The 20,189-nt window shown below is 37.7% G+C and overlaps 1 protein-coding gene across 1 annotated transcript in view; it reads left to right on the forward strand.

Moving 5' to 3' along the window:
• Positions 1-20,189, forward strand: part of MYT1L (myelin transcription factor 1-like) — a 123,715-nt gene that overhangs the window by 54,632 nt on the left and 48,894 nt on the right. The window contains exons 7-13 of the mRNA XM_009694589.1: positions 891-981; positions 3,303-3,410; positions 6,620-6,831; positions 12,787-13,034; positions 15,384-15,620; positions 17,364-17,485; positions 18,409-18,477. Of these exons, the coding sequence (XP_009692891.1) occupies positions 891-981; positions 3,303-3,410; positions 6,620-6,831; positions 12,787-13,034; positions 15,384-15,620; positions 17,364-17,485; positions 18,409-18,477 (1,087 nt within the window). The remainder of the gene's footprint in view (positions 1-890; positions 982-3,302; positions 3,411-6,619; positions 6,832-12,786; positions 13,035-15,383; positions 15,621-17,363; positions 17,486-18,408; positions 18,478-20,189) is intronic.

Below are 20,189 nucleotides of genomic sequence, written 5' to 3' on the forward strand. Positions count from 1 at the left end.
CTTGATAATTTGGCACTTCATAGCATGAGCTTTATGATTTAGAGGAGTACTGCTCTGAGCAGCCTTGGGAGTAAATTTTCCATCCAGCTTGCAATGGATGCAGATGTAAATCAGTTTACTTGCTTAAGCTTGTACCGCTTATTTCTTTTTTACACAGTTTTCTTTTGTTTTCCACCATCCCTTAACTTTTTAAGTGCTTATTTTTAGTTGTTAGTCTTTTGAAAAAAATTTCTATCCATTGCAATTTTCACATCTGTAGAGAATACAAGTGAAAAATTAAAGGACCAATTCTGCTCGTCCTGTAGATATGAATGATATATCTATGTGGAAGTGGGCAGAACTGGCCCCTAGCTCAATTGGGCTGTCTTACAGTTAGGGTTAAATTCTGTTCAGGGTTGTACTGAGGTATGTTTCAAATAATGCAGTGTTCTACCAGTATAACTTGAGAGCAGATTTTCAGCTCTCCAGTTTGATACTGTGTGTATAAAGCTATGTATTACGAATGCATACATTTCCTGAACCAATTTTTCTAGTCCGTAATTTTGTATTGGACCATTGCTGGCTCACCCTTTACTGTTGAGCTGATCTTTGCTCAGTGTTTTTGTATGAAGGAGATGTTGGAAGTCTTCTGCTTCACTGTTGCACCAGAGACGCATTATAGGTTCTGTAACCTTCATGACCTTCACTGTTGCCCTGTGTTAATGAGCATAGGGTCACAATACTTACTTCCCTCATCAGGCTTTATTGGCTATGTGTGTCACGTGTATTTTGAGGAATGCTGGTTGTTAATGAATCCTGCTTTGTTTTAAAATGGTTTCATATATACTGGGATTTGATTTTTTTTTTCTTGTTTTCATACTCTGCTGTTTTCTCTTACTCTCCTTGTCAAGTTCTTGCCATGCATGAAAATGTTCTTAAGTGTCCTACACCAGGCTGCACAGGCCGGGGCCACGTAAATAGCAACAGGAATTCCCATCGAAGGTAAGGATGCCGTCGCTGGACGCCAATCTAGAGGGAACAGTGCCTCCGAACTGCAGCCCTTCTAGCGGTCCATTGGTGGGGGGGTGTGAGTGTGTGTTTCGTTGTTTTGTTCTGAAGATTGACAGATGGTGCTTCGTGTGCTTTATCCATTTTAAAGAGTAACATTTATTCATGTATTTTCTGAGGAGGATGAGTGCGCGTTTGCTTCAGTATGGATGAATTGATCCACAGAAGACATTTTAAGCATCCTTAGCTTTTTGGGTGGATTTTTTTTCTTTTTGTTTTGATATTAGCTGAACAGCAATGGTACGAAACAAATACTACGACTCCTTACAGGTCTGTTGGAGGGAGAAGGAAGAGTCTGCCAACATCATCAGGACTAGGGCAGAGTTCTTGTTCTCACACTTCATTCTCTTCAGGGGTTATTTTATAGTGCATGAAAAAATGTACTCTACGCCTAAAAATGATTTTTTTTTTTAATACATGAGAAATGACATTTTGAGTACACAGACATTATAAGAATTGGCTTTCCTATTGACCACAGTCTAACCCTAAAGTCCTTATTCAGCTAAAAGTGAATGAGAATTTTGACTATTTAAGAAATGTAATGAAAATGTCTCATAAATTAAAAAAGAGTAGTCACAAATGTTAGATGTAAATATTCTAGCCAAACAAGACAAGATCAGGAAAAAAAGCAAGTTTTCTGTAGTTTCCTAAGATTAGTAATAGATTCTTATGGAAGGGATGCCATTGCTTGTTAAATTCTGTCAAACAAATAACAAAATGATCAAAATGTTACTATAATTTCTAGTACATATCATAATTTTCCCACAGAACAACAAGATCTTGCTTATTTCTTTACAATTTTTAAAAATCCAGGAAATGTGGGTAAGAGAGTAAAAGGAACTATGCAAGGTTCCTGTTATTGAATTCTTTTTTTACTGTTAATTGTAGCATGAAGGCTTAGGGGACTACACAGGTACTGGACATTCAGTCTTATCAAGCTCTAGGTTACTAGAGCCCCTCGTATTACCTGCATGTCTCCCAGAAGACTCTTGTGGGTACCAATCCATCTGCAATAAGCTCTGGTACCCCTTTCTTCTCTGCAGTGATGCTGCCAGTAGATGCAGCAAAAACCTCTGAGCAGGCTTTATGGGAATTACTGCTGGTTGAAGCAGCATTCACTTCTGGTTGAGTATCTGCTGGAATATTTGAGGTGTCTGAAGAAGAGCATGTCAGCGGAGCGCAGTTGCCCTCTGGCATGACTCCAAAACCGCACCGAACCCCCGAGCCCCTCTGCAGAACTAGGGCAGGGAAGGAGGGCTGGGGGAGCAGTCTGCAGTCTGTGCTCACCTCTTTCTGCAGCTTTTGGGGCATTTTGCTCTGCTTCACTTTTTTTATTCCATTTTTTTTTTCCCACCCCCCCTTATTTCCTGTAGAGAAGGGAACATCTGGGAATGCACTGATTTGCCTTTCATTTTAATTTCTTTTCCTGTGGAGAACACAGGGAGCTGCGGTCACATAAGCACGCAATAGACTATGACAAGGAAAGGACCCCCTGCATTGTCAGGTCACAGGTTTTTACAGCTTCACTAAGAGCACCATCTGCTGGCATCAACATATTTATTTTTCCCTGTTCTAAATCTTTTCTGGAAGAATCAGGCTTATTACTGTCACTCCAATAATAGTTCAGCATTTGCAAATTTAATTGAATTTCAATTCAAGTGCAGAAGTTCTTTTCATGTTACATCATCTACTGTTAGAAAACATACTTTAGTGGCTGAAATTCACGAACAAACACCGAGTATTATATAGTTGAGATGTAGATTTAGAGACCCAAGGCCAAATTTTGCACTCATTTATATGCCTAGGAAAAAGATTGGAGTTAATGGAGCTGAATGAGGTGTGAAGCAGCGCAAGATTTGGCCTATATGGTGTTGTCATTTAATCATCTTCAGGAGCCGTTTCATTGGCTGCATTTGTAGATGCATAAAGGTCACGAGTCTGCTAGCAGAGCTGCACCGTAGATTCCAGTTTATATTCTCCTCTCCTACTGGTATGTTCACTGGCTGACATCCATCAATAATCTACCCATGTACAGTCAGAGAAGAAGAGCAATGTAAGATCTACCATGCAACTTTGAAAGCAGAAGAAAGGAAGTCTATTCTAGAGAAAATACATATGACCAAAAAGCTTTTGGAAACTCTTTTCCTTCAGATTCTTCCTGATGCTGGCTAAGGAGGAGAAGGAGTAATTGGATCAGTGCTATAATGTGAAACTACGCAGGACAAGACAATTAAATTTCCTTTCTGTAATTGCAGCCTCTCTGGATGTCCTATTGCTGCAGCAGAGAAACTGGCTAAAGCTCAAGAGAAGCATCAGAACTGTGATGTGTCAAAATCAAACCAGGCATCAGATCGGGTTTTAAGGTATTAGAAATCACTATAATACTTATTATTATGCAGAATTCATCACACATTCACCTAATCTGAGAATTTATATTTATATACGTTGTATATACATATATATCTCCTTTAAAGAAGAGTTAGAATTAGGGCTTCTGGATCCAATTCTCACAGTGTATATTTCCCACTCAATTTACATGGGGGAGGGTTGGTAATTATTTTGGCAAATACATGTAAAGCTGAAAAGCTCATTTTTGTCTTAGGCATTGTTTGGTGTAAAGATGACTGCTGGAGTGCAAAGTCTAAGAACAATGTGAAAAAAGTTGGTATCTTTTGGGAATAAACTAATATTTACCGGTAAGTCTTGGTTTTTTCAGCAGGCTTTTACTAGTAAATATCAGTTTAAATTAAACCAGAAGCCCTATTTGCATTACCAAACTGGTAGTACATCTTTTGACAGGACACTTGGGAAAATGTGAGGTATAGCTTAGATTCCAAAATAAGATCAGGCTTAGTTCTTTACCTCTGTTCCCCTACTAAGTGGCAGGAAGGACAGAAAGAGAGAAGAATTGTCCTAAATTTTCATATGAGAAGGACCTTGAACCAATTTGACATAATCATACCCCTTATCTTCATCCATATAGGATCCTGCATTTATCCAAAGCTGTATCCAGCTTTGTGCTATTGTCTCCTCTTTTGAGATATGTGGGTGGAGAAAATATTGTTTCTAAGGAGCTGAAGTGTGAAGGATACATGTAAAGGAACTAGACTTCTGCATGACTGTACCAGCCTTATGCTGATGATGCCCCAAGAGCTGCAGAATTTCTCCATGGATACTGTGAGATCTGTGGGCTGGGATAGGTACATCCCTCCTAGCTGCCTCCAAGAGCGTGGAGGAAGTGCTGCAGCTTTAGTTCCCAGAATTTCCTACTTATCCCATAGGTTTCTTAATATTCAGCTGTCTTCTAGATTTAAAATCTGATAGGGCTGCTTAAAATGAAAGTTTTCTGCTGTATTATCAACATCATTCTTTGAATATTCTCCTAAAACTTCATTAATCTTGATGGTCTTTTCAAAAAACAGTCTTCCCATAGAGCTAAGAACATAGAATTATGGTTCACACCTCCAGAAGATTTTTTGTCATGCATGTTGACTTTGTTTTCCTTCCTCAGATTGTTTTTGATGGGCTTTATCTTTACTGCCCCTAATTGGAATTGTACAATTTTTCATACAGCATCCCAGACAGTTTTCTTTGAGAAAAGTTCTTCAAATCCTATTATGAAAAAAACACTCTTTGAGGGAATAACACAATTTCTCACTTGATGGAAAAAGACAGATCAAAAATGCAGTGGCTTTTACCACTGCTCATTAGAGGGAAGCCACTGAAGTCAGATGCTGTACAAAGAAGGCAACTGCTCAAAAGCAGCATCCGGTTCGCGGGCAAACTCCCTAGGAAGTTGTGCTGCAATCTTAACTTTGCTTGTGAGCCTGCTCTGTGTTTCAGATTTTATAGGCAACTCAAATAATGCTTTCATCTTGTCTCCTGCTTTTCTCTTACCTTTAAGTCATTGAGGTATTTAAGATGAAGAACTTGGGAGCTATTTATAGTATATGTATGCAGGCAACTGATGGGCAGATACAGATGTTCTAAGAGTAAATCTTGAATATTTGTCTTCATCCCAGTTTCCATCCCACCTGCCCTTAAAATTTCTTACTTAAAAAGATATCAAATTTGTAGGACTTCTGTTCCACAGAAATTTTGGATTTGCATGAAATGTACAGGATCTGAATTGCTTTTTTTTTTAGCTAATTATAGACTATCTTGAGACAGGATCAAAATATTATTCAGTTCAGCTCATTGTATAAATAAGCCCACTGTATTTTGTGAGGAAGAAGTGTCTAAAGGAACAAGCATACATAAATCAAAGGGAATAGTATGACTAATATGATTTCTTGGGTGATCTTTACATAAATATCCTGACTAAATTCTATGAAAATGAATTCATTCAGAAAAACATAATATAATATTCAAAACTTACTTCTTACTATTTATCACATTCCATTTTGTCAGTCAGCGTGATGATACTTCTGGTCTTGACTGAATTTATGTTCCTATGAATGTCCCTTCCATTTCCTCTGGTTATAAGTGCAGTAAAGGAAAAAAAAAAAAGGAAAAGGAAAAAAGACTTGATTATATGATTCTTGATTCCCGCAGAAGCACCTCAGGTGTGCTGTTCATCATCTTTACCTCCTGCTACACACAGTAGGTAGCCATGCAGCACTGTGTAGCAGTTGCTCCCTATGACCCAGTGATACAACACTTTCTTATATAGGTAAGGTTTGCAGGATCTGACCTTCATTTACCTGCTTTGAGAGCTGATGACTTCTGTGTCCGCCTGCAGAAGGCAGGTCGACAATGGAGTTCACGACATCATTCTTTCACTGAGATTTCACAAGTTTCTCCAATGGCCGAATGAGATCAGTCAGGGCTTTTCCTGACTATCTTCGCTGATCCTAAATGAAAGAGAAATTTAGCTGATACAGTTCTATTCTGTATTCATTCACAGGACCTTCCTTGAGGTGTGTATCTGTCTGTCAGCCATCGCAGCTCCTGCCAGAACCTTGCCTTTAAGGGTGAGCAGGACCTGCGAGGCAACAGCTCAAAGTCAACAGAGATTGTGAGACTCTCCTGTGTATTTCTTCAGATGAACATGGATTTGTATATTGAGGGATGAAACAGGACTAGCTCCTTTGGAAAGCGTACAGGAAAACAGCATACAATTCCATTGAAAGAAATTCAGAGGAAACTCCATTAATTAAGTGGAGCTTCCAGTGCTATTTTTTTCTTTTTGACATTTAAAGGAATTTGTCCAAACTTCTTCTGTCAGTCTGCTTGCCCCTCTTCAATTCACCTCCCAAAAGAGAAAATGTTTGCTATGTGATGCAATTACATGGGGAAAGGGAAACCCTGAAGTATTTTAAAACAGAATTTTAAAATACTTTTAGCTACAGGATACATTTAGTGGTATTAGAATTAATTTTGTCTAGGCTTTGTTCAAGAAAATATATATTGTTTGTCTGCTGAAAATAACCAAACTAAGCAAATGCAATAATATATTGCTGTCTCTTGAGTACAAGAAATAACTAAGATTTTCTAATCTGAACTATAAATTATGCACAGACACAGTAAACTGAACTGCATCTAACAAACTTTACATATCTTTAATTTCTAGGCCCATGTGCTTTGTTAAGCAATTGGAGATCCCTCAGTATGGCTACAGAAACAATGTCCCCACCACCACACCCCGCTCCAACTTGGCCAAGGAACTAGAGAAATACTCTAAGACTACGTTTGAATATAACAGTTATGACAACCATGCCTATGGCAAGAGAGCCATAGCTCCCAAGGTGCAATCCAGGGATATATCCCCCAAAGGATATGATGGTAGGAGGTGCACACTCTTATACATGAGAGACAAGTTTGCAGTTAATCATGTTGTTGTATATGTAAACATCATACAAATAAGACATGTTTTCATGTTCATATAGTATTATGAGGAATGCTGTCATGTGTAAGTTATTTTAAAGGCCTTTTTAAAAAGCGTTGTTTTATACGGTACTTGCTTCAGGATTGTTGCACTGGCAAAAGAACATCTCCAGCTATTAAGCTCCTGGGATGTGTTGAGATTGCAATAAAAGCTAAGTAATAGAGCTAGTCCTTATGTTGCTATCCGGGAGACCTGGCCTCAAGGGTCACATTAGGATTCTCCTTTCAATACAGTAGTTCAGGTAACCCATAAAGATAACATACTTGCACTGTGGGGATATGGAAGTCGAAAACCTGGATCTCATTGCACTTGAGAAATCACTGCTACTTACTTAATGAGGCATTTCTGCTCGTTTTGTCCTCATGAATACACCTGCTGGATTCTCTGGAAAACCTAACAGAAGAAACATGTTTGGGAGTAGGCTGAAAGCTGCTTCAGTTCAGGAGAAGACAATGGATGGGGTCTGTCAGGCAAGAGGATTTTTATTAGTGGAGAAAAATGAACTGCAAGATAAAGAATGAGGATTTGGATTGTAGCTTTTGAGGACATCAGGAATTTTTCAGAGCAATACAACTATATGTGTATATATATATTATGTATATGTGTGTGTATATATATATATATATAAAACCCCCAAATCATGCCTTTATCTTTTCTTTTTTTTCTTTTTTTGAACATTAACAGTTGGGTTTTTTGGTTAAAATATTTGATACTACTCACTGACTACCATAGGAAATCTCAGGCAGGTGTCAGATTTTTGTTTAGGAAAACAGAAACAAATATACAATATAGAAAAATTTGTGCTGTTGCCTGAACACAGACTCTGACATTCAGAAGTAGGTAAGTGGAGAAAGGGAAAATTGCTAGAGCTTTTGCCTTCATATTTCTGATACTCTGGATATTTTGCTTTCTCATAGAATCAACAGGCATGTTCTTGCACTATAGCAGAAAGGAGAAGGGTTGTGAAAGGCAACATACTTTTGAGTAAAAACGCCCTTTTTTATTCTGTCATACACTCATCTTGTTTGCCCGTATCAGAATAAGGGCTTGAACGTTATTAAAGATAAAGCTCTAACTGTGGTTAGTAAGCTAATGAGTGTACATTAATATAAGGTAAATGAGATATTAACTGTTGTCTAAATGCTCTGTCTACTCTTGCAGAAAGGAAAGAATCAGAGTATTGCTGGGGATCCTGTGGACATGCGTATTTTCAGATCAAATTGCTGATGCTTACGCAACTGATACATATTTTTCTCATTTCAGACCCCTTTTCAGCAAATAATTACAAACTCCACGGTTTTTTCCCAAATCACCAGAATTTGAAAATACATGTAACATTAAACACGAGTTTAACAGTGGCCTTAAATAATGAAAGGCTAGGGTGATATAGGTCACTGTGTTTATGCACATTCATCTTCCTTTGATATAAATAGGAATTTTACTGGGAGATAAGACTGGGACTAGGTTGCTTCACTGCTCAGTAACGTGAGCCAGAGAGGACTGAGGGACATTGTGTACATGTGATTCATGCCAGTACAGCAAATATACGTGGTTCTTGTGTACTGAGAACACCTGAAGCCCATTATAGCTGGAGCAGATTGTTTGCCAAAGGAAGGCTAATTCCCTATGGATTTGTTCCATACCCCTGGCTCTGCAGGAGGTGGCACACACTGTACCTGGTTCCAAGCGATGTGTGTGCTGTTTGGCCAGACAGATGTGCCAACATGGTCCCAGAGATGGGACCTAATTTGAGTTTTTCTTTGTACCCCATCAGTGATTTTCATGAAACCTTTAGGATTCACATCTCTCTGATATTCCAAAAGCACTCCATCATATTGGGCTTAAATTGGCAAAGGGTTTCGAAGTTCCTCAGGAGAATCAGCTAAATTTATAGAGCGATGAAGTGGAATCCTGAGCACACTGAAATCGGTCAACGTTTTGGTACTAACTTTCAACGGAGCAAGGATTTTGCTGACAGTTATTGTAAATAACAGAATATGAAGGAGATTTCAGGAAGAGGCTCTTCAATTAAAAGAGCCACTTTTCCTTCAGGAAACTTTGCAGTATTTTTAGGTGATTTCATATTTGTGTGTAGAAAAAATTATTAATTATTGCCCCTAAAGCCATTATGGAGGTACAGAGTGCACACCTGTTATGTGTGTCAGCAAAACACGTTTATATAAAAGCAGATTTAATTCTGAAAAGTCGTCCTGAAAAACCTGAAAGTAAGCCTAAGGTTTTGGGGGAAGTTGCAAGTAAACAGCGTTTTAGTGTTTCTGGCTATATAAGGTGAGACAAGTAGTCTAGGGATATGAAAAATCAATAATTTCATGTCTCAATCCTTTTTTAATTGTAAGCTAGCACTGTGTTTTCATCATGAGAGAAAGTGATTATATATTCAATAAGTGTATGGTTGTGAGTGACATGAACATAAATAGCTCCTTTGGATTGTTTTCTCGATTTTTTTTTTCCGGTAAGCTTTAGTAAAAAACAAACAGAAAAATGATACTTCGTATTGAGGGGTAGGATGCTCTGGTAATTCTTGAGAAATCTTGTGTTTGTGGGCTTGTTTTTCCTTTGAAACCAGTTTCAGAGTGTATTGGATGTTGGGCTTATGGTATATAGCAGTAGAGATAAGAACAGCTGGACACAGCAGGCAGAGGAGACAGCAACTCTTTCAGTTGCTCAGGTGATGGCAGGAGCTCCTCTTATTCCACCAATAGTCCTGGGTCCTTCCGTCAAAACACTGAGAACATGTTAGGAGTGGGATTCATCTGACCATATGTAGACATTTATAATATCAGCACCTAGATCTGAACTCGTCACCCCTTTCAGAGCCAAGGAGAAAGATAGATGCTTCTCTGATTCGATTCATCTCCTCCTGAAGTACTTATTTAAAACTGGTCAGGTGAATCATTGCCTGAAAGTTCCTATTTTTTCCCAGTGCCTGTATAGGAAGCCTATAATGATGAGGTCAGATATCTGAAGTTAGATAAGATGAATTTCTTATTGTGCAAGTCAGAAAAAGTGTTGAAACTGTAATTAATTTACATAACACATTCAGTATTTAGGCAATCCTGGGGATGAAGGTGTCTGGGCAGAATTTAATTCCACTCCAAATATCTTCCTTTGGTACTTTAGGTTGTTGGGATCTGTCCCACTCCTCCGTTGTTAATTAGCAAGGATTAATTAACAACTTATCAATTAACTTGTTAATTAACAATTAATTAACAACACTTTGAGAGGTAGACTTTGAGAGGTTCTTTTAATCAGCCCCTAGGCATGTCTGATGGGAGGCCAGTTTGGGTATGCAGCTGGTTAGACTTGTGTCTGTTATTTAACGGGAAAGGTGTTCTCCACATTTGTTTTCACTCTGGATCATGAAGTGTAGGTGGACTGCAGAGCTTCCAAAACCTGGTGCCACAGGGTTGGGTGATATATCAAGCAGAATTATCTGGTATTGAAGCAGTGCAGCTTTCCCTTCATTAGAGATCAACTTGATTTAGGTCATTATAAATTGATAACCTTTGTTTCTCCTGAAAAGCTGATGTGAAATGAACAGTCTCGGTTATGTGACTCATCATAAAATGTAGAGCTGCAGTAAAGTTAAAAGAACCATGGCCATTTCTCTTGAAGTATGTTTTGCTTAAATTATTGGTAATCTAAAAGCTAATAATTGCGTAGCATGTTTATAGCACTTTACTTCTTCGAAGTGTTTTGCAAGTGAATCACAACACAACTAAATTTTAGAAGCAACTTTCTATTTATAGGGAAAATGAATTGGAGGGATAATATAGTTTGACCAAGGCCACAGAGGAGTCCATATCAGAGCCTGCATGAGTTTCTGATGGTTAGTCCTATGTAAAAAATTTCCCTCCGTTTCTTTAGCACACATTCTCATATATATATATATAATTTCCCATGTAGTATGTCTCTCATGTCTGTCTAAATGTGACCTGCTATAACAAGACTAACATTTTTTGCAAGTGACAGAAGTCTTATTTGTTCATATGAATTTTGAAAGATATTTCAAATTTGACAAATTCAGTAGTACAGGGTGCTTGCTGTGTTAACACAGTAGAAATGGAATTATGCAATTATTTCCTTCCTTAAGTACAGGAAAATTGTTGTGTGTCTTGGATACTGTTTCAAAGTAACAATGGATAAATGCTGAATTTTTAATGACCACCACTGACTACTATATTAATAATGAAACACTTGAGAAATAGTTCACAGATTTATTATTAGTGGATAACCTGCTAGAGTAGTGCTACTATGTGTTCAAAACAAAGAAATGTGGTGAATGTTTAGCATTCACTTCACTTAAAAAAAATCACGCCCTGTGCATTATGTGGCTTTCCTGAGAAAACTCCATCTGTTATGAATTAAGTGAAACACTATTTCCTTTCCAGTAAAAATAACGCCATGATTTTTTTCAGTTTTTTAGAGAAAAGCAGATGACATAAGCTCTAGCAGACATACTTTGCTTTCCGATTCTTCTTTTGAACCCTGCCTGCCTACCAAGGCAGCTTGCGGTCCACGAATGGGCTGTGCTCATGGGAGCAGATTATTATGTGTGTGTCTGCTCAGACAAATGCACCTGAAGAGTCTGGCATTTAAATGGAGCCCATCATGGAAGAGCTCTAGCTAGGGCCTGACCTTTTTTGTACGGCTCTCTAATCAGCATGCTAGTTGGTTATTGTTATACTGTGCTATAAGGTATGATCTCTGCAGTATACATTTCTATCTTAAGGGGAAGTAGTCGCTGTAATATGCATGTATGTATGTATCCTCTGACCTTGGCTTTTCTTTTTTTTGTGAAAATACATAAACTTTTAGATTCAGGAGACGAGCTCACACTTTCTTGCATTTTGTATAAACATTTTTAAAACAGTTTATTTGGGAAGAGGGTTGGAGAAATAAGCGGGCTAATAGGGCTGTTTTCCGTTATTACTGTAATACCTTTGGCTGCAAGGAGCGTTTCTCAAAAGCGGCAGGAGTGCCGCGCTGTATTTAGATAGGCTGGACGGGAGCTTTGTCGGTGCCTTAGCTCTTCTGTAACCGCTGGCGGCTTCTGTGTGAGCAGGAAGGGGTGTCTTTGGTCCTTACTGGTTTTATGAAGGGTTGTAGGTGCTCAGGTTGTTTGAGGATGGGGACGTTTCACTTATATCTGTTTCCATTTATACAGCCACTGCTTCTGCCTTTGTGCAAGCCATGGTAAAACTCACATGTGAGCACCACCTTTCTTCTTCCATCGTGGTCCTCTCCTTTCTGATGGCCAGTGTCGTAATAGTCGCCTGTGATGTAGGAAGAAGAAACCTGTTAGGAAGCATGGGGTGTTTGAGGACATACGGGCAGCGCTGTGGCCCGGAGACCAAGCCCGTCAGCCTTACGGTGGGCTTGATCTCCAGCGGCTCTGGGGAATCTAGGCCTTAAATTAACAGTTTGCTCATGTAAATAGCAAAAGGTCCCGTAGTGTCACGTTGCCCCTCGTTAATAAAAGTGAATGAGCCGAGCAGATCCTACCTTCTGTCTGACTATATATGTGGGGTAAAAGCAGTGTTTCTGTGTTTTTATTGTTTTCTAGATCCAGCCTGTTTGTCAAAACGATTCATGATCACATCATGCAGATTTTTACAGGAGGTTTATTTCATACAAACTCACATATGTAGCATATAAAAGTCACAGACAGAAATCAAGAAATACGGCCATCATTCTTATTGCAGGCATTTTTTTTTGGCATTGATTACTGTTGCTCATTATAAATTTCACCTCCAGCAGTTTGTTTTTTCTCTTCACTTATGCAGAATGCTCGTTCCTTTGAGTCATCCTTGTCATATTTCTTCCCACAGCTAAACGCTACTGTAAGAATTCAAGTCCAACCAGCAGCACAACAAGCAGTTATGCCCCTAGCAGCAGCAGCAATATGAGTTGTGGTGGAGGCAGCAGTGCCAGCAGTACCTGCAGCAAGAGCAGCTTTGACTATACTCATGACATGGAGGCAGCGCACATGGCTGCTACTGCTATTCTGAATCTCTCCACTCGCTGCAGGGAGATGCCTCAGAACCTCTCCACTAAGCCTCAGGATCTCTGTGCGAGGGTAAAGATTAGTAATTCTGTTTGTTGATGAAGATTTCTCTTTACTGCACTTGTTCTGTGGCCCTGATAGATAGCAGAATAGCTTTAGTACATCTTGCTTTTTTTTTTTTTTTTTTCCTTTTCCTCAAAATTAACATAATGTGGTGGCTCTGCTAAAGCGGAGAGGGTGGGGGAAAAAAAAAAGAAAGATGCAAATTGCTCACAAATATCTCGGGAAATCCCGATCGGTATATAAACTGATGATACTGATAGCATGTACTCCTTTTTTAATTTGTCTCTTACTAGTGAGATCTATAATTATAAAAGATGTTTGGATTGCTCAAGCGGTATTAATTGCGCTACTAATTTTTTTGCTCAACACAGTCCGATTCATACATTTTTGTGAAAGGATTAAGATTTTATGATGTATTTTCATTTAAAAGTCACAAATGGGACTTAAGGTTGTAAGATCTAATAGAAAGAAATCTATGCTACTTGTATGTTATAATTTCTTGCCTATCTGTGTTATCACAGTTCTTAAGCCACTGTATAATACATTTGAAATGAACAAATCCTCCAGGACAGGCGACTTTAAATGTGCTTAACAGTAGTGCAGGGTCACTAATATTCTGTATGTTGATATAGTATATTATGAAATGGCTATACAGATATAAATAAAAGCTTTTGTTGTTAAGCTTTATATATCAAGAAAAACAGTGCACTATTAACATTCATTAAAGATTTACCAGAGGATTTTTTTTTTTTTTTTTGCATTATAAACTTTAAGTTTCGACTCTGATGGCTGTTAAGAAATGAGTAAGGTGCCCCAGGAAGCAGTACGGTGGTACCTGGAGGAGGCCACTAGATGGCTGAGGAGACAGATGCAGTGCAGAGGAAACATTTTTATTGTGCTTATAGAAGGGCTGGCAGACATGTTCTGTTCTTCTACATCGAGACAAAGGTTTTCTTCCCCTCATTGTGTAAAGCCCCTTGATCATTCATAACAAACTAAACGCATAGCAGTACGTATCAGTAATAATCATGATTTAAGCTGAAATGGCTGGTGACTTTGTTTTCAAATGCTGCTTTTTCTATCAATTTATTTAATACTGTTCAAGAGGCAAGTCTCTTTCTGGCATGTAAATAAATGCAGTTGTTCTCTATATCAACATGATGGAAAAAGTTGGAATAAAATGCTAAAAATCTTCTGTGTCAAAACCAGAAGAGGCCTCTTTCCTAACGTGTCACCCTATATTGAGACTGAAAGAATGAATCTGAGAAGATAAACAAGTGTTTTCTAAATTAAATTAGCAAGATAGCAGCAATTAGATATATGCTCTGACAAAGGGCAGTAATTCAGAAAGAGAGATTTGCATTCAGAGTGCTTTCCTGCAGCTCTGTTGTTACTCAAGAGGAGAGAAAGTCGCCAGACATACAAGGAGTCAGTCACATTCACGTTAGTTCTGAAACTAAATTTCTCGTGGAGCGTTTCGTTTTTGAAAAGATGAAGGATTCTCTGTGGGCATTTTTATTTTATCTATCCTTAGTTTTTTAAAATTTGTCTTCATTTTAAGATATCTTTTTTCTCCTCGTCTGATATAATAGACAACCCTTGTTTGGTTCTATAAAAGAAAAAGTCAGAGCCCATACTCACCCTATGTTTCACAGCACCTCAGTCACCACAGAAATGGGCACAACTATTGTTGCGCTATTCCGCTACCTAATTTTATTGATTATAAAGACAGATATATGAAATGTTCATACATTTACATCTGCAGAGAAGGAACTGTGAAATTTGAATGTATTTCCTCATTGGCAAATGGTGTCCAAAAGGACTTGTTTTGGTACCCTACCTCTCTGTTTAATTTTCTGCCACTACCTGTTCAAGCATTGACTGTTAATGTTAAATAAACAAAGAAACAAACATTATTTGATGCTAGCTGGTTTTTGTTACTCTAATCACCCAGACAGGTGTCAGGACTGGAAACAAGAATTATGCAGATGTTAACTCTTAGATACTCACTTGTCACAGAATAAATCAAGAACAAAAAGACAACAACAAGAAAATTCCTTTAGAAATTTGGCCTTTTTATTCCAAATTTTGTACCTGTGTGTCAGGTGGCAGGAGGGGTAATGAAGACTCTCCCCTTTCCCCCCCAAACATCAGATTAGCCGTTCAGGAAGAAATTTACTTTAACAGCATTAATGTTGTGTAACAGCATCATGCTATGTGTGGGAGGGGGCTCAATGCTTACAATCTATACAGGAATGGAAAAACGTTTTATCATTCTGCTAGGCAATCAGATTGAAGACAAGGTAACAGTTTGCTAGTGTGAAGCCAAATTAACAATTTTTTTTCTTATTTTGACAGAATCCTGATATGGAAGTCGATGAAAATGGGACATTGGATCTGAGCATGAACAAGCAGAGGCAGCGAGATGGTTGCTGTACCATTTTGACACCACTGGAGCCAATGTCCCCACAACGGCAAGCCGTGATGAATAACCGGTGTTACCAACTGAACGAGGGTGACTGCTGGGACTTGCCAGTGGACTACACTAAAATGAAGCCCAGTAGGATAGATGAAGATGATTCCAAAGAGATTAATGTATGTCTTTTTCATCTATTAGTTCTTGTTGCAATCTAATTTTGGTAATTCATTAAATTTCTGAAATTTGGAGGGAAAAAGGAAACAAAATTAATACATTATAAAAATGGTGGTTTCCTACGAAAAGGACTTTCTACTGGTTAATCTTTAGGACTATATCATGCTGGCACACATTTGATCTGTGACTAAGTTCCATAAGACAACATTTGAACCGTGAATGTGAATCATGTTTTCTAACAGCATCATCTTGTTAACAAATATTTTCTGCAGTAAAGTTGCTTTACTATATCCAGATTATGTTACTCTGTATAAGCAAGTTGACATAACTGTGCAATACTGGGATAATCAGCTCTCAAGACAAGATATTCTCCTGAATTTGAAAACCATGAATGATGTGCTGAGTATTTGAAAGCATGTATTGCTTAGAAATCAATTTAAACAAAAGCAGCAGAGTATAATATAAGCTTTCAACTATTTCAGCTAATCTTCTAGATTACTTAAACACGCCTGATAGCTCTGTGTGTGAAAGGACCTGTATTAATGAAATACTTTCTTTCAAGAACACAATGAAGGGATATTAGAAATCAGTGTTACTTTTCAATTCATAATGCCAAGACAACAGCAAGACCCTTTAAACTGAAGAGGCAAATAAAGAAACTGTGTTAATGAATTTCTTTTACTTTTCAAAACTTAGAATAGCCAGGACACTGAAGAGGTCTGCTGCCAAGGTTCAATGCCACTGCTTTTGTTCATCAGGTTTTGACCCTTATCCACTGTGCAGTTTACAATCTTGCACTCAATGCAATTTAGCTGTTTGGTGACTTCTAGAGATTGTTCTCTGTTTTCTCTTGGTTTCTAACAGAAAATTAGGCTAATCATATGTGTGCAGCACATCTCTTGCTCATTTTAATTAAAACGTAAAACTATTTTCAGTAACTTTGAAACATACAACAAAGTGGCATTTTCACTAGATACACTGAACGCATTCTAGCTTTGGTGTTAATTACAGTTTTGCTATTAATTTCACTGAAGTTAGGGAGAAATCTGTCACTACCAAGGAAATGTGAGGTAAAACAGACAGCATAGCGTGGTATTTTCCGAGCCAGCAGAACTCCCTGTTTCTGCTGTGGTGTTCGTAGCACCATCTGCAGGAATCGCTAAATCAATGCATTCAGCCGCTTCACTCCTGAAATAGACGATTTTGAATTTCTGAATGCATCAGTAAAGTTAATTACATATGATATAATTCTGTTTTGCCAAGACAGATCCATGGAGGTTTGCCCCAGATTGAGATTCTGCGGGTAGATGTTAAGATTGCTCCTGTTTCATCTTTGAGATGTTCCAAATCATTAAAAATGTTATTTAAGATGGCTTTTTGATGCATAAAATACTGTATTTAGTCATCTTTTTTCCCTTTCCTCTATTTTGCAGTGGCTTTAGGAAGAAATACTGGTTCTTGTAAAGCAAAATAATATGACAACTATAGAAAAAGCTGTGTTTTGCCTTATTTTTTGCATTTCTAGTTAAATAAACTATGTATTCCACATATTGTGAGGTCTTCATCAAAATATCCAAATATTATTTAAAGATTTAATAGGTGAAAGAATATAAAATAATTTCATTCATTTTCTCTGGCAGAATAGGATAAAGAAGGAGATAACATCTGATGTCTCTGCTTTGCATTATTTTGTCTAAGTTGTAACCTCACCTAGCTGAAACTAACGCGTACGTATTTGCCTGTAGCCAGAAGATTTGGATCCTTTCCAAGAGGCGCTTGAAGAAAGAAGGTATCCTGGTGAAGTTACAATCCCAAGTCCTAAACCCAAATACCCTCAATGCAAAGAGAGCAAAAAGGATTTAATAACGTAAGCATAATGTGAGGTGAAATTATTTTTCTCCTTTTAACCTTTTCTCTCTTTGTCTTTTTTTAAACAAACGAGTACATATACGCCTTGCAGTATGAGCATGCAACATTTGCAGCATATAAATGTTTCAAACTGCCAGTTAAGTAAAGTGATAAGCTAACGTGTATTTGCTTGTTCTTAATGATGCTATATTGTATTGAGACGCCATTTTCATTTAAACCTGTTCATTTTGCAGCTTTTCGATTAGGATGCTTAAAACCCCTTGCAGTCATTGCAGCTAAACTGGAAACAATGAAACTTTTAAAAGTTTTTTTTTTAAACATACTTACTATTTTGGCTGTTTTTGTTTTTGTTTGGTGGCAGATGTCCAACACCAGGGTGTGATGGGAGTGGTCATGTGACTGGTAATTACGCCTCACATAGAAGGTGTGACTTCATTTTTTTCATGGTGGATTCTGTCTTTTCAATTTATTGTTTTCAGCTTACCTCAACAATGCTGTCAAAGTAAAACGTTGAACTATGTGTTAACCCTTTGAGTAATATATGTTGATCTTAAAAGCATGCTAATTTGTGTGTTGTATAAACGTCTTTTATTTTTAAATAGATTACTAAAATTTCCAAAGTATTCTTAACCATTTAAGTAGTTAACCCAGGAATCTCAAATATTTTTTGTTACATTTTACTAGCTCATAGAGAAACAAACAAACAAAAAGAACATTTACAGTATGTAATTCTGGAAGTAATGTTGATACCTAAATATATTCAGAGGGTTAACTATATTACAAAATTCAATATTACAGCACTTGCCCCATCGCTTTTCTGCATTACAAACTTTTACTTTTTAATTTTTATGTTGTGTTTGTTTGGGAGCATTCAATTAATGAGAAGATTAACTTACTTGTATGTCCTGCCATGTCTTACAGTTTATCTGGCTGTCCCTTGGCTGACAAAAGCATTCGAAGCATGCTGGCCACAAGCTCACAAGAACTCAAGTAAGATATAAAGAACAAATATTTTCTTTATAAATATTTATTTGACTGCAAATTGTGTATAGTTGTATCAGGAATTAGAAACGCTGTCTGGAGAGCTGCTGCAGAAGGAGCTGATCCTGCTTGGAACATGCGTTGAAGTCTCTAGAAATTCCATACAGGCTGGCTCTATACATAAGTCTGTTGATGTAGCATTTCCTTTTGTGTATTCATTAGGTGATAGGGATGGACAAAAGTCAGAACTTCTGGAATTTCATCTAAATGTTTGAATTCCTATTCAATTCTTTTCTGAATGTTTGAGTTTGCTAGTTAGAACAGAAAATTCTCATGCGATTAGACTGATGAAATACTTCTGATTACACAACCAGTAAAGTGCTGTAGTTTCTCAGACATAGATTGGAGGGAAGAGAAAACAATTTGGTTTTCCCTAATGCTTGCATAATTTTCCCCAGGTTTGTATCACTGTCAGCAGCTTAATGCATTTTCTCATTTGACTATGTTTTTTAGTGTTTACTTAGTTATTCCCCTACTTAAAATGTGTTCTTTACAATTCCTTCCAGTTCTTTGGAGTGACAGTTGTGAGCAATGAAAGTTAGAGAATCGTGAGACTTAGCTTTGATCTGTCTTCCTGAACCATATGCTCAACTGCAACTCTGTATGTGGAAGAACTATAGCATTTATTAGTACTATGAGATAGTGGTACTCCTGAGTTGGTACTATGGTTAACATGGAAAGATGTTCACAAGGAAGGAGGAAAAACTGGGCAGGGAAAGTATGAATGGATAGCTTATGCTGCCATGCTAAGCAGTGTTCTGTCTTTACCATACACAAGTGCCTTAAATAGCATTTCTTGAGTTCAGTACATACCCTGATGAAAAAAACAAACCTTGATGTAAAGTATGGGAAAGATAAGAAAGCAAGCATGAGAAAGCTGCTGAAGTAAGATTACTCTCTAGTCTTAGCTACACTAGTCACTAGATGCAAACAATAGGTACAAAATTTACAATTTATTTCCCACCCAGTCAAAAATAACATTTTGAAACTATCAGTTTAGATCATGCTGGTATATGCTGCTAGAAGGCTATGTGATATGCAAGGGGAAGGGATGTAAATAAGGTCAGGGAAAACATGTAAGTATATGTAATCTCAAGATACAACTGCTAATTCACTCACACATTTGTCACTACCATTGCATCTGAGTGTTTCCTAATTAATTTATCTTAGTTATAACAGAATTCATTTATTTTCATCTGCAATTACACACTGAAGTAAGTCAGAGTTGGTATCATCCCCATTTTAAAGCCAGAAAACTTAAACATATAATTTTGATTGCTCAGTTTCAGACTTCTAGGACTCAGTTTGTCAGAGTTCTTCACATTGAAGAGAACTGTAGATGTTCAAAGCCAAGTACCCACTGAATTTTCTTAGTGTTGTGGGAATTCAGCAGTTCCACATGATGAGTGATTGACCCTTGTGAAAAGGGATGAACTTTACAGAAAAAGCATGACAGAGTCCAGTGTTCCAGAACAGCCATGAGACTATCCTGTCTCTTCGCCCGAAACTCTGGTCAATCCCAGCTTCCACTGGGTCCATTCACTCTGTCCTGTTTTCCTTCATCATTTTTTCTACATTGGTCCCTGTCTCAAGCTCCTTGTCTAATCAGCCCATCTCCTGCCTCCGTCACATGTATATTTTTATTGTCCTCTATCTCTACA

This window comes from Cariama cristata, unplaced genomic scaffold (genome assembly GCF_000690535.1).
Source record: "Cariama cristata isolate BGI_N322 unplaced genomic scaffold, ASM69053v1 scaffold7412, whole genome shotgun sequence".
Lineage (NCBI taxonomy): Eukaryota > Metazoa > Chordata > Aves > Cariamiformes > Cariamidae > Cariama > Cariama cristata.